Source organism: Accipiter gentilis, chromosome 33 (assembly GCF_929443795.1).
Source record: "Accipiter gentilis chromosome 33, bAccGen1.1, whole genome shotgun sequence".
NCBI classification, from domain to species: Eukaryota; Metazoa; Chordata; class Aves; order Accipitriformes; family Accipitridae; genus Astur; species Astur gentilis.
In genome coordinates this window covers 1,026,660-1,041,181 of record NC_064912.1, presented here as the reverse complement: position 1 = coordinate 1,041,181, position 14,522 = coordinate 1,026,660, and the positions used below count along the sequence as shown (strand labels likewise).

At 37.7% G+C, this 14,522-nt stretch overlaps 2 protein-coding genes across 4 annotated transcripts in view; one reads left to right on the top strand and one right to left on the bottom strand.

The window, feature by feature from the left end:
* Positions 1–8,423, top strand: part of TMEM204 (transmembrane protein 204) — a 32,261-nt gene extending 23,838 nt beyond the window's left edge. The window contains exon 3 of the mRNA XM_049835575.1: positions 6,291–8,423. Coding sequence (XP_049691532.1) covers positions 6,291–6,535 — 245 coding nt within the window. The 3' untranslated portion in view covers positions 6,536–8,423. The remainder of the gene's footprint in view (positions 1–6,290) is intronic.
* Positions 1–14,522, bottom strand: part of IFT140 (intraflagellar transport 140) — a 90,440-nt gene that overhangs the window by 43,056 nt on the left and 32,862 nt on the right. For 2 of the 3 annotated variants that reach the window (XM_049835569.1, XM_049835572.1), the window contains exons 16-19: positions 12,996–13,143; positions 11,350–11,481; positions 10,126–10,158; positions 8,788–8,984 (exon numbers count right to left, since the gene is read on the bottom strand). In XM_049835569.1, coding sequence (XP_049691526.1) covers positions 8,788–8,984; positions 10,126–10,158; positions 11,350–11,481; positions 12,996–13,143 — 510 coding nt within the window. The remainder of the gene's footprint in view (positions 1–8,787; positions 8,985–10,125; positions 10,159–11,349; positions 11,482–12,995; positions 13,144–14,522) is intronic. The other variant, XM_049835571.1, reaches the window with a different exon arrangement.

Sequence of the window (14,522 nt, the reverse complement as noted above, 5' to 3'; positions counted from 1 at the left end):
ATGAAATTAATTCAGGGAAATTCAGCCATGCATCTAAAAGTCTTGTCATTGCTACAAAATGAAACTAAACCAGATAAAAATGTTTAATATAACTAAATGTAAAGAAGTATTTCCCACCTGCAGCCCTCCTCAAACTGTATTGGAATTAAGAGATCAAGAAGAGTGATGGCAAGTAGAGCAATTTTCTGGTTATTTTTAGTAGAGATAGCTATGGGAAATAGTCTGAGAAACCAACTGTCTCCCTCCAGGTATTGTACTGGAATACTGAACTAAATTCAGACATTGCTCAATGTAACAAATATCTATCTAAAAAGTGAAAAGTCACCACAGTTAGTTTTAGTCATGGAGATAGAAGCTATTCTTAATACAAGGTTAATTTTTATAGGTGTACTTCTAACTGTTCCAAACACAGAGCCAAATACTGTATTGGTATATTTACATTAATAACTGAGTTATACCCATATTACACAACCATCAGCAGGAGCACAATTCCAGCACCATTTTTCCTACTCTAAATTCTAGCAAAAGCAATACGCTAATTGAATACTTAGCAGTATTCAAAGGCAACAAATTAAAATGTTGTCAAAGATTTCCTAATGCTAATAACACTCATAGTGAAGGCAGTAAGCAAAACAGGAGATACCAGTATCATGAAAATACTCCTGCTTTAGCTACGTTAGTAAAAATAAAACATTACTCAAACTTCAGTTTCATTCTCTTTGCTTACAGAAACTGAGTATTACTGCATCAGTACACTAGGGTTTGCAACCAAATGGCACACAATTATCCGTAAGGTTTCATCCAAACTAGGAAGACACCACTCATCAGATATATCCATATAACAAAGTAATAAAATAAAATAAATTTTAAAAAAACTGCTTTCCCCAAGAAAGAGAAACCACTGAAGGAAAAGGGCCAGGCTGGCAAAAATAAGTGAATTGAATGTGTTTACCCAGTTATTTAGATAACAGACTTGCTGCTAAATGTTCCATCTCAATTCTTGGCTGGTGTACAAGATGACCACTCTAAGGGCAAGGAAAACAAAAGTAGCACATGGGAGCTCTTTGCTTCAAAAAGTCTAATTTTGATGAAGTTACTACAGACAAAATCTCTCCAAGCAAACTTTGGGGGTTTCCACACAACATCATCTTTACAAAAGCAACATTCCTCAGAATTTAAATACCATCCTATGCAAACTCAGTCTTTTTGAATGAGTACGATTTCTTCACCTTTTGCTCGAGTTCCTACATTTATAAATCCAATATCAGGTCATGCTAATATGAAATAAGAATGCTGGAAAATACCGTTCACAGTGACATTTTTCACTTACACTGGCAGAAGTGTAAAACTAATTATGGAAACTCTCTACAGTAACATGCTTCCAACTCTCCCACCTCTGTCATGTTTTTCTCTCTTCTTAAATGTCAGTTCCTGTCTAGCCTGCAGCAAAGTATTCTAAACAGATCCTACATCTTTCACTCAAGCTCCAGTGACTCAGTCCTGTTATCTGCCAAGTCGGGGAGCATTCAAACCCACTATCTCCCAGTTCCCCCCCACTCAGAAACTGGCACAGGACTGCAAAAGGACTTAAAGCCTCTTGCATGACTGGCTGCTCACCCGATCAGGGTTAAGGCAAAGGGCCTGTGAAGGGAAATAGTCTTTCTAGCATAAATAGTTTTATTTTGGGACCTGTAAGGAAGCCTTTGTGCTTTTTCCTGGTAGATAATTGTTCCATTGGATGGAAGGGAGCTCATGAAGGTGGCCAGTCTAGCATGGAGATGTGTAGCCATTTAGGCCAGTAATTGGCCATAAGTGATACATAAGCAAGAAAGAAAAAGCTAAGTAATCTAATTAAAAGCTGGGTATTTGGGAAAAAAGTTTCAATATTGAAAATATTTGTACAGTATTTATTTACTTCTGCTGTGCCATAAAGGAAGATGTATAGACCACTGCTGCTTGCTTTGGCTAAATGAGCAAAGAATGGGGCAAAGCTCATGCCCCAGGGAGTACAGCTCTCACACGTCCCAGGAACCCTAAAAGTTTTTCCTAGCAGGTTTGCACAAGCAGACCTGACTTTCTTTCTGACTTTCTAGAAATTCTAAGCATCCACTACTTCTCTAAGCTAGAGATAATGGTAGAGTAAATATCTGTAAACCTGCAGTGGGAAAGCACCCATCACAATTCAATAACTGGAAATTAAGCTGCAAGACACAACATAGCATCATGGTTACTCTGTGTAACTGGTGTTCCTGAACCTAGCTCCCTCTACCAAGAGAGCCTCAAACAAATATTGCAAGATAGTGTAAAGAGGACTGTTAATGTTTGTAACTGTCCCTTAGAGGTACCTAGTACCTTAGAGGTCACTGGTACACACAGCTTAGGTTCAAAGTTCTTCCTGCTTAAGGTTTTATGATTTGCTTCAGACATTTTTAAAATTTATTTAAAGCTTTTTGGACTCTCTGTGAAAGTGTATGTGAACTGGAAAAGAGCGCTGAAAGGAAAACCAAAAAGGAAAACTGACCACACAAAGTTTCAACATGTCCCAGACTCATCAGTAAGATGGGTCTCTCGATTTGTACCTCAATACCCTCCTTCCTGCAAATTTTAAACCAGAAGGAAAAGAAACAGCTCCACAACTTGCCGCAGGAGGTACAAGCAGTCTCCCTTCCTCTCAATTTCCTACCTTTATGAGAAAAATGGTATCTATCATCCTTTGAAAAGTGGGCTGCAACCTGTGGAAGAGCAAAGAACCATCAGTGTATATCTGTATTACAAAACCCAAAGACCTCAAAAGTAGATGTAGAGAGATATATTCTCTCTAAGCACATTACAGCTAGCGTGCTCTGCTCCCAAAGCCCTGAAATACAAAACAAAGCACAGAACAAAAGAAGTTTTTTCATCTTAGTTCCACAGATGGGGAACTGAACCATCTCAGAGGAGAGTTTAAAAAAACGTGATGTATTCCACAATACAGGATCTGATCTCCCCCTCTCTTCTCTACCATAGGACAAACTGAACTCAGAGAATTATGCTGGAAATGAGGGAGAGCTCTTTTGTTTCCCAGCTCTGCTGCAATCTTCTTGTATGCTATTACTGCTAACAATAAAGAAATAGATTAAAGACATACAAGGCCCAGATAACACCAAATGGCAAAGTCATGAGAATTCAAAAGCAGTTGAAGGAAACATCAGAGAAAAGGAAGAGCACAATTAACTGTGGCTTTGAGGACAAAAGTAATGAATGCTGAAAAAACATGTGCAAACTTCACTGAGGATTTTGAATGCACAAAGAGAGAACACTCCCACTTTCATATGGTGATGAGCTAAGCATATGAATATACAGAAAAATTAATTCCTTCAAAGACACATGATTTGCCTTCAACAGTCCATCCAAGGATGTAGATAACATCTGCCTGGCTTCAAGAGATGAGGATTTTAAAAAGCATGCATAGTCTGATATAAGGTGTGTCATCCAACAGTGATTACTGAAAAAAAAAATGAAGATTCAAGCTTAACTACCTCAGCTGTAATTCAGTATTTTTTCGAACAGGAGTCAAGAAGCAACTTTCAAACCTGTATACTTTGAAATAATGCTAGATGACCACCTATGTATTGGGATCCCATCTCCAACTTCACTAACATTAAAATGGTCTCTTAAGTAAGCCTTCAGACTCAATTTGGGAGTGCTAGCAAACAATTACTGTATAGATCAGCAATTTCCACAACTCAATGTGCTCTACGTGGCCACATTTTTCCCAAACAAAACTTGTTCATTTATAACTAAGCTGAACCATTAAATAACTACTAGACTTACAAAAATCAAGGCATTATTAATTGCTGTCCTTACAACTGAGTCAACAGCCTAAAACCCATCCACGTTAGACTTTTTTCACAGCAGAGTGGTGAAAGAGCAGGAAAGAGCTACTCCTCCTGTAAGAACTTATTTCCTCCTCATATATCCTTAGGAAGAGATGACTCACTTCAAACCCTCTCTGGTACATGCCACCTGTGGGACAGTGCTACTTCAGGAGGAAAAGGTGTAGCAAGTAACTGAGTTACAAACCACCTCCTAGGTAGATACAAGAGAGCTGAGGATGCCAGACGTCTCCTCAATTAATATTCATTCATTGCTTGTTCTATTAGGAGGGGGATTCAGCCTTCACATTATTGACTCTCAGAACAGTAAAAGTGTCACGCCTACTTAAGTAGCGATTTTTTCCCTCCTATTTGTATTTCATTTCCCTCCTCTATTTTTTTCATCTGTATATAATTTGTGTCTTTGCCATCTTCACTGCAGTACTAATACTGTTTTTAGAAAGAAACCTGATACAATGCATACTCAGGATGTGCTCTTTCATGGAAAATCAAGAACCAGAGCCTGGTGTCACACCATTTTTGAGCATTGCCACATATCTGTGGGAACAGTGTTTACAAGCAGCACAGGTAACTGAGAAGATAGCATGCAGCCACTGGGACTTACTTGCTCTTGACTTGTCCTTGCCTGTGAACTTAGGAAGATAGTATCTAGAAATCCTCTGGTTGTTTATGGGCCTTTGTTTATTCTAGTCTTCCTTCATGAAGGGGTCTTTTTGTCAGTGATATTTCTTGTGTTATGGTGGTGGTTAAGGGAGTGTGTAGGAAAACAGAGAAAACTTTTTCGGTTATTGAGGCACTTTTGCCTCTGTTTGTTTCAGTCTAATCACATGTATAAATTAAGCTGAAAGGTAGTTTTATTTGAGAATAAGGACAGGAAGAGAGACTAATACAATAAATAGAAAGCAGAAAAGTAATTCTGTGCTATCAATGCATTCTTCAGGGAAAGGGCAGTCTTAGTAATATAAAGTAGGAGTCAAGGGATATGGATTCTGCCCCTTGTTCTAATATGGACCTCCTGCATGACTAGAAAAGTCACTCCTCATCTCTGAAATAACATTACTATTTATCAGTGGTGTCTACCAAAAAGAATGTGGAAAATATTTTTTTCAGTTTTTTTGCAAATCACATTGTGACATCTGGATGGAAAGGGTAGACAAGTGCAGTGTTATTACTCTAATATTACCTACCTTTTAGGGAACTTACTACTGTGCTTAAAGTTAGGAAGAGAATGGAAACCTTGCCTTTGGTAGCTTCTGAAGGCATGATACTACTCCTGCTTCATAACACTTTCTTCTAGTGCAGAAAAAGTAGGACCATAAAAAAGTCCCATTTATTTTACCTTCCTTTTTTTCCAGCTTCTATATTTTTTTTATTATTTCTGTAAGATACTTAGCTATTCATCATCTTTGTAGTTTACAATAGCAGCCTGCCTTAAATAAACATTTTAAAGTTTTAGAATGAGTGTACCATATTCTGAATAAAATATTTTCATTATTATTATCATTAGTATACCAGTTTTCTGTGCTGGCAACAGGAATAAGAAAGAGGACATCTGAGCATGGAGACAAGAGGATGGGGAAAAAACACAACATGAAATACAGCTAAGTGGTAGTAAGAAACTTAATCAGGGTGAACAGATTGAAACCTAACATTAAGACTCCATTTCAGGCACCCAGTCTGTTGTGGTTTAACCCCAGCCAGCAACTAAGCACCACGCAGCTGCTCACTCACTCCCCCCCATCCAGGGGGGTGGGGGAGAAAATCAGGGGAAAAAGTAAAACTCGTGGGTTGAGATAAGAACGGTTTAATAGAACAGAAAAGAAGAAACTAATAATGATAATGATAACACTAATAAAATGACAACAGTAGTAATAAAAGGATTGGAATGTACAGGGCAATTGCTCACCACCCGCCGACTGACACTCCGCCAGTCCCCAAGCGGCGATTCCCTGCCCCCCCACTTCCCAGTTCCTATACTAGATGGGACATCCCATGGTATGGAATACCCTGTTGGCCGGTTTGGGTCAGGTGCCCTGGCTGTGTCCTGTGCCAAGTTCTTGTGCCCCTCCAGCTTTCTCGCTGGCTGGGCGTGAGAAGCTGAAAAATCCTTGACTTTAGTCTAAACACTGAGCAACAACTGAAAACATCAGTGTTATCAACATTCTTCACATACTGAACTCAAAACATAGCACTGTACCAGCTGCTAGGAAGACAGTTAACTCTATCCCAGCTGAAACCAGGACACAGTCTTTGCATATATCATCATGCCCAACTATGCCTTCACGAACACATACAGCACATCATAATAGAGATAGAAAGGCTTTACAAACTCATGAATGCTGACCTGTGGCATCTTGCCACTACAGAATTCAAGAGAATAACTCATTAAAAATAATTCTCACATTCTCCTTGCAGGTTTTGTTCTGGTTATCGGATTGGTGACTTTCTACCGCATCGGACCATACACCAACCTCTCTTGGTCTTGCTATCTGAACATTGGAGCCTGTCTTTTGGCCACGCTGGCAGCTGCCATTCTCATATGGAACATCCTTCACAGGCGTGAGGACTGCATGGCACCCCGGGTCATTGTCATTAGCCGTACCCTGACCGCTCGGTTTCGCCGTGGCCTGGAAAATGACTATGTTGAGTCACCATGCTGAAAGAGTGGACTTGAAAGGGAAGAGATCTCCAAGGAGATCTGCACTGGAGTTGTTTTCTATAAATATATGCTATAATTTAAAACCAAGGGTTGAAAGACATCACAAAGCTCACTCTTGTGGGCAGAGGCCCTCAATTATTATTTGGATGGGCTCCATCTATATACATATGTATAAAACACATAATTTTATATATATTATATTATATTGCCCTCTCCCTCTGCTGTACAGCACAGAATGTTGGATTGTCAGAATCCTGACAGAGCATCACAGCTACATGTCGGCAGGGTCAGCTGTAGCAGACACAGTGTGTATGCAATCAGAATACAGAAAAGAGGCAGCCAAACAAGTTTTCTCTGTCTGCATGAAGTTATCCTGCTCCCTAATAATAATGTAAAAAGCTACAGGAGACCAGTGGCAATAGCTTTGGAGTTAACAGGCAATCTCAGAAAGCAGAAAACTCACTATAGAATAAGTGATGATTTTAAGAGCTGTTTAAATTTAATGAATCTTTAGTCCTTGCATCCACCTCTCTTCATGGAACTTCTCATTAGCTGCAACACCTGCTCCCCAGCCACAGCACAGCCCAGACAGTAAAAAGCAAAAGCAACTCTAATCATTCTAATTGTAAAGTAAGGGAATGTAGAAGAATTAAGTTGCATTTTTTCAGACACTTCTTTTTTATCCTGAGACAAAGGTTTGGGTTTATCCTACACATAAACAGACAAGCCATTAAAAATGAAAAGGGTATGCAGCTGGAACAGGCAATACATATTGCTGAAAAATCTATTTCAGTGTTACAATGACAGCAAATATCTACAGAATAAGGTTACCTGGACCCCCTAATAATCACAGATACCATTAACTTACATTATTGGAAATGATTATTAAGAATAGATATTTCAGCCCAAATTAATTTCTTTTCTTCCCAGCTTGCTTTAACATTTGCTGTGACATTTTCAGATTAGAGTGCTATGTCAGGACACCAAGCTCTGCCCAACAATGCTCCGAGGCACATAACACAGTGAATATTGGAGAATATAACTGCCAGTCAAGCACCCAAATTGGAGAACAAGAAACACATACAGGACTTAAGCACAAGATTTAAAAAAGACCTGCCTGGTAACTTAATATGGTAATGAAATGAAAATAATTAGTACCTTTGGAATTAGGTGTAATGGTTATAAAGCCTGACCCTGAGAAGCACATGGCCTCGCAAGTCATGTGCATGTAACTTTCAGGAAGAAAAACAACAGTCAAAAACTATTATGCAGAAATACTTAGGATACAGGAACTAGAGGCAATGGCATGTTTGAAAACTCTAAGGATGCTACTCTGAGCACAGTTACTGGTAGGTTTGAAGGACCATGAGCTGTGAATGTTCTTCAGGACCATTGTGTCACTCCCAGCTGAGTATACTGCTTTTCTTCTTTACCATTATTTTCACTATACTTTTCCACACTTTATTAAAATGTGATCATCAAGCTGGCTCTTGAGTTCTGTTCTGCACTCAGTTCTGATGTAATAAGAAACTCAACCCCAACTGCTGCTCTGCACCACGTTCAAGGTGAGCAACACTCTGCAGAGACTGATGCTTTAGAACAACTGCCTTGTTCTAGACTATCAGGGTAGAATACCATAAAGCTGACAAAGAGTTTCTTCTAGCAGTAGGTTTGTAAAAACCAACTAAGATTTGTATTCATTTGCCTGCATTACTTTCTGGAAAATATTTTCTAGAAATAATATGCTATGATTAATTGCAGGGTTTTTAAAAAATAAAATATTGGAATATTTAAAAGACATTATATTATTTCTTCTAATATTGCAATATCCATATTATAATAATGTACATTTAAATTTAAAAATCAGCTATGTGGTCAGTGAATTTGTAATATTCGGTATTACTGTGATTATTTTAGATGTATAAATAAAGTTGTGAATGTTCATTTTCTTCTAGTGATAATGTGAGATTTTTGCCATTCAGACACAGAATAAGGTTGCTTGTTATCAATCATTTTTTCCCATTTAGTAAAAAAGAATCCATAGAGCTTGTAACATCTTGTAGACAAAGGATAAGCAGAGAATACATTAAAATGTCTGTAAGATAAAGATATTTCATCTTGTTAAAAATGAAAGGGAGAATGAAATCAGACAGGAAAAATGTAAGGAGAATTTAGGAGGATCAAAACATCATACAAACTTTTAATGAAAATAAACTGTACCCATAAAGAAATATATACAAATACTTATGATACCTTTTTATCAGCTTGATGGATTTGAAGGCCTCATCCATGTCTCCAGCAGTCAGATAGTAGCTGAAGTTCAGCATGGCATCCCGGGTAGTCTTATCACAGTCTCCTAATCCAATGAAATCTCTCATGGGTCTTCTCACAACCATCTGAGACACCTTTATTGAGCCAGACTCTGCTTGTCCTTTCTCAGCTTCTCCCAGCTAAAATGAAAATGTTATCATTTAGGTATCAAATAGGTTGAAACTTATTCCTTGGTATGTGTAAGTAATTACGTTATTTCCACTACAGTCCAAGTTTTCTTTTTCTGCGGGACCATGATCAATAGTGACAACAGTTGCAATGTTTCAAACTTCCTAGAAAACATCCCAAAATATGGAATGTCATAGAAGATATTAGCATATCATAACAAACAATCACAGTACATCAGTGATAGTTTGGAGACTGGTAAAATGCCACAGGAGAGGCAGCCTCTTATTACTATAGTCATAATAATTATTCTTTTATATTTTTTATTATTATTGTAATTATGACTATAAAAGGAACTATTATTTTAAGTCCCCAGATTTCTGGAGATTTCAGATAAACATTTCTCTAAGGTCACTCTCTTCTCAAAAATGAGTCTGCTGTTCTGAAAGTTAACTACATAGGCCCAATTCTTTTATTCTTGCCTTCATGTGAAGCTTATGAACACTAAACCTCAGATTCCAACCCTTCCCCATACAATTGGCAGTTCTGGAGCTTCAGTGATACAATCACCAGTCACTAAAAGGCAGCTCAAAGCAATTTAACCATTATTGAGAAAAAGAATAAAGATAAGGTCAATCATCAATATCAAATGATCTGTCTAGAGTGGAGCAAGGAAACTTGCATAAGCCAAGCACAGTGGAAGATCATCTGAGTCATGAAGGACACTAAATTTCACATATACTCTATCCTAATTGTATAGTTAGATGAGATAGCCAGGTATTAAGGTTTACAGAAGCCAATTAGAAAATAATATTATATTATTATACAATGAAAGTATTAGATACAGTAAAAGACAGAAGTGTGAATGCATTTGAGTACAGTTTGGGCAATTTCTGGAACCAGGACAGAAAAGACATTGTAATGAATAAGGGGAAACCCTGGAATGAAACTTGGTCAAAACCGACTTGTTGCATCAACTCAATTTGCTATATTTAAAACAGACTCTGTTCATATACTAAACCATGTTTCCAAAATGAATTATTATATAACAAGTTAGTCACTAAAATACAGTAATCTACAGAGGGAAGAAAATAGAAACAGAAGACTGAAAAGCAGAGAATGAAGGAAGAGGAGGAAAATAATGCAGATACTTACAGGTTTATAGATACATCCCCTCCGAAAAAACAACTAATGGCAGCAATAATCCATACAGAGTTAAAAAAAAAAGAAAAACAAGAGACATAACATCAAAGTAAAATAGCATGAGACATGATGGGGGGAAGTGTTAAAAGAAAGATTAGATGATGTAGCAGATCGCCCTTGACCTTTCAAATTAAGGGAAAAAGGAAAGTAAAATGGAGTGCAACTCTGAAAGCTAGATCTGCACAGGAAGAGTGACAACAGTCAGCTCTTTGGAAGGGGGCTAAATTGCAAAGTACTGCTCTCAATCTAAATATATCAAGCAGAAAAACATTCAGATACATTCTCCCTGTTTAACACTGCTCCTAAACTACATGAAATTAGATTTACATGATCACATTACTACATGAAATTAGATTTACATGATCACATTGGTCTTATTCAGAAGACTTCGAGTATTAGAAGTCTCATTAATATTAAGTTCCTGCAGATTTTACAAAAATAAATGCCTTGGTAGAATAAACAGACTCCATTAAGCACCCCCTACAAGGGAGCAGTGCAAATCATCATCTTAACAAACGCTAAGAAACTCGGGTCAGAGCTTAACCAGAAAACCAATCTGTAGGTAATAGGCTTCATTTCTTCCAGTATGCATGGAATTACGCATGGTATTATTTACCTAAGATGCAAACAATTTTGGATTCATATTCAAGTTTAAGAAGTTAAAGCATGCATTCCTGGTATTTGTAGCACATAGCCATTTGGTGATAGTGCAAGATGAGTAGTCTTGCTGTCTTTGATATTCTGTGGGGATTAAGCTCCATTCCAACAAGGAAATGTGTTGCTTCTGCTGAAGCTAGTAGGAAACCTTCCCCTCTTATGGCCTATATAAAGTTGACACACACATCCCTACTTGCAATAGGCACAGTGACTACAAAAAGTAGAAAGAATTTTTTTCACATCCCTTTTTTTTGTTGCATTTCCTGGTAATTACTGTGTCTCCTTTACTTATACATAGCATGCAGATTGCAGTACCCATGAAAAGCCAATTCAGTACAATTTCCACAATACTGCCAAGTACACCTGCATTAGAATCATCTTCATGTCATTTCTACGTGTGATGCAGCAACTGCCATTGGAGTTTCTCTACTTACCCCAGACTCAATTTGGTTAAATTTGATCCCTATGTGAAAAGTCAGAATTTATGGGAAGGGAAGGAATTGTGAAAGATTTCCTCACCTTTTTTGCAAAGTAATAATGTGGCACCTCTATGCCCAGAAGAACCTGGTAGGATGAAGGCAATGGAAAACTGTCCTGAAGCAAAAGGCCATGCTCTTCAGTACTGAAGAACGATATAATCCAAACATCCATCTGGAAAAGGAAGCGAAGCATTGTTTTGGTTTTATGCTGCAATATCCTTCTTTCATTTTGTTTTTATTTTCCATACTCAATTGGCAGAACCTTCTCTTGAAAATAATATGACATATACATTCACATGCACACACCTGGTGGTGAGGGCAGAGCTGCACGCTTCCTCCCTATAGTGAGTAGCCAACAACTCATTCTACATTACAGACTGTATTCCTAGGAACCAGCTTCACCAGCCATAAAGAGGGAAGTCCCTGGCCACAGACTGCTACTCTAAAAGTCTGACAGATCTCAGGTCAAAGAAATATTCCCAACTGTTTTAATATTTTTTTTTAATACTATATTATTTCTATTATAATTTCAGCAGCTCACTGACTGTGTTGAGTTCCCAGTGAATATACTAGCCATTTACAAATAGCTTCTGTAACAGCTTAAATATTGACCTGACTCAAGTCAAAATGAAGCATTTATTTCTAACAAAAGTTAATCAGACTTCTTATTTCTTAAAGAATAAGGATACAGTTAAAAGTTTTGTTGAATAAAGGCCAAAAAGTTGCACTTCTCTTATATATTTTTATTTTTCAATGTATGTAGAAGCCAAACATTTTTACTTGTTTAGAGTAGGAATATTAGGTTGAAGCATTCTCCTTGCTAGAAGACCCTAGACATCCCTATTCCATTCCTCCTTTCTACCTTGAACTTGCCATGATTTTTCTAAAGTTGTTTCAACTAACAAAAGAAACAAAGAGCTTTCTGTCTCTAATTGAAAGAGGTTTAACTCATCAGAAAACTTTAAATCAATATGGACATTTCAAATCAATGGAATATTTATGAAGGAGAGGCAGTTCTGTACAGACAAAATGGTAAGGACCACTACAAGCACATTAGCAGGGGAAGCGTGGAAGAATTGTTGGTCTGATGAAAGAAATCTTTTATTAGATCATTTCTGATAAATAAATATGGGGTTTTTTCCTAATGTAAAAAAGACCATAAAAGACAATTTTGGAAGTACCATAAAGATGTACAATGTCTGTCCAGCAAAGCAGAAGATGGTAAGAACTGGGCAGGAAGAGTGTACTGCATTGTTCACCTTAACAGTAGGATCCCTGTTATTCTAACAAATTAATTCTTGCTGCTAAAAGTGGACTCCAGATATAAAATCTGCATTATTTTTTTTAAATAAGTATCAAACCTCTAGATTATCAATTCACCCATTAATGTCACCTGAAAAAATTTAGTCTAGGTACAAGCTTGCATTATGATCATCTTCAAAATTCTAGCATAGGTAAGGAAATCACCTCTTTTTCTCTGTCATTGTATTCAAGCGAGGGCTAAAACAGCAGGCTAATGTACAGTGACTGCCTGAAGCCACAAACACCAAATACATAGTTTCACTACTCATTTTTGTACAAGATAACGTATACTATCTACTCCCACATTCTTAATGAAGGACCAATGATTTATTACTTGGACAGGGAGAACTCCATGTAAAGCAAGGTAAAACAAAAAGACCATACTGTGCTCTCAGTCTGGTTTTTCTTCTGGTCTGGAGACTGTAGGCCTGTTTCAAGAATTGCTTCACATACAAAAAGTCTTGGTTCACTCTGGTCCCAGAAATGGCAAGCAGGGATATGGCTGTGCAACTCTGGATACTGCACAACAGACCTACCAAAAGACAAGAAAAAAAATTGTAGAAAGGGAGACAAAGTAATTCCAGCCCATTCAGTGCATGAATGTAAATAAAGGACTAACCAAGGGATAATTTCCAGATGATGATCAGTTATCTATACCATACCCCTGCATTGTAACATTAACCATATACATCTTCCTACCTCCTAACACTTTGTACGTGGCAATGCCACTTTTAGGTTGTTCTGTATACATTAACCATGACTATAGGACATAAAGCATTTCAGTAGGAAAAAAAGCTGATACTGCCACAAATACAAATAGGCACCCAAAATCTGCCAACACTGAGATTACATGTCCCACAGAAATACCAGAACATCCTTCAAATGATCTAACCTTAGCAACTGCTACTGGTATAGCTACTGTAACACAGGGACTACCTCAGCTCTGTCTTCTTGTGGGTTTTACAACCTGCCTGAAGGTGCTTATTGCCAGCACTGCTAGAAATGCCCAGCCAGGTTAAAGATAGCTTGAGTACAATGATGTGCATTTAGATAAGCAGTAAAGAGAGTTTCTAGTACGTATGTCTCACGTTCAAATCCAGCTAAGCAGCAGTTATAACAGATGACAACTAGACAATTGTGGTTAAACCGATGGGGGGAAAAATAAGAAATTAGTTTATATTCTCAGGCAACAGATCTCTCTCTACTGCGAGTTCAGCAAACCTGGGCTTGCAACGTGACTGATGCTTTGAACTGCTGAACTTCTCAGTGCTGAGGGAAACTCCAGAGTTGCAGCTGAACCTGACCTGCAGCTGGGGGACTTCAGTCTCTAGATATGCCACAGTTCATTCTGTTTCCTCAGTACTGTGCTTGAACTTCATACTGTGCATGAATAATTCCAAGGAACTGTGAAATAGCACATTAAGCACAAGGACAACCCCTGCAGCCTTAGGAAAGCCACTCTCCAGCAGCAGTTTAAATAAGAAACATTTTACTGCCTCCTTTGGGCATTAAAATACTACTGCAGTGCTGGCCACCTTAAGACTCTAGACATACAGAATCACACTATTTTAGCAATGGCTTAGAATTCTTATGAAAAAATACAGAATATAAATAGGTGTCAAATACAAAAAACCCCCCAAAACAACAGAGAAACCAGAGATATCATTAAAATATTTTTCTCATTTGCTGTCACCACTGAAGGGTGGACTTTGTGGGGAGGATTGGAGGACTGGAAGGCAAATTAATGGAGAGATTCAAAGAGATGCAGAAATACACAATGTCCTATCTACTGAATTCAAAATAAATTACTCACAAACTGAAAAACAGTATTTGTGTAAAAAAATTGCAAGTGTTTAGATTCTGCCTCAGGAGGAGAAAGAGAGAGAGAAGGGGAAGAAGTGTAGATTATTA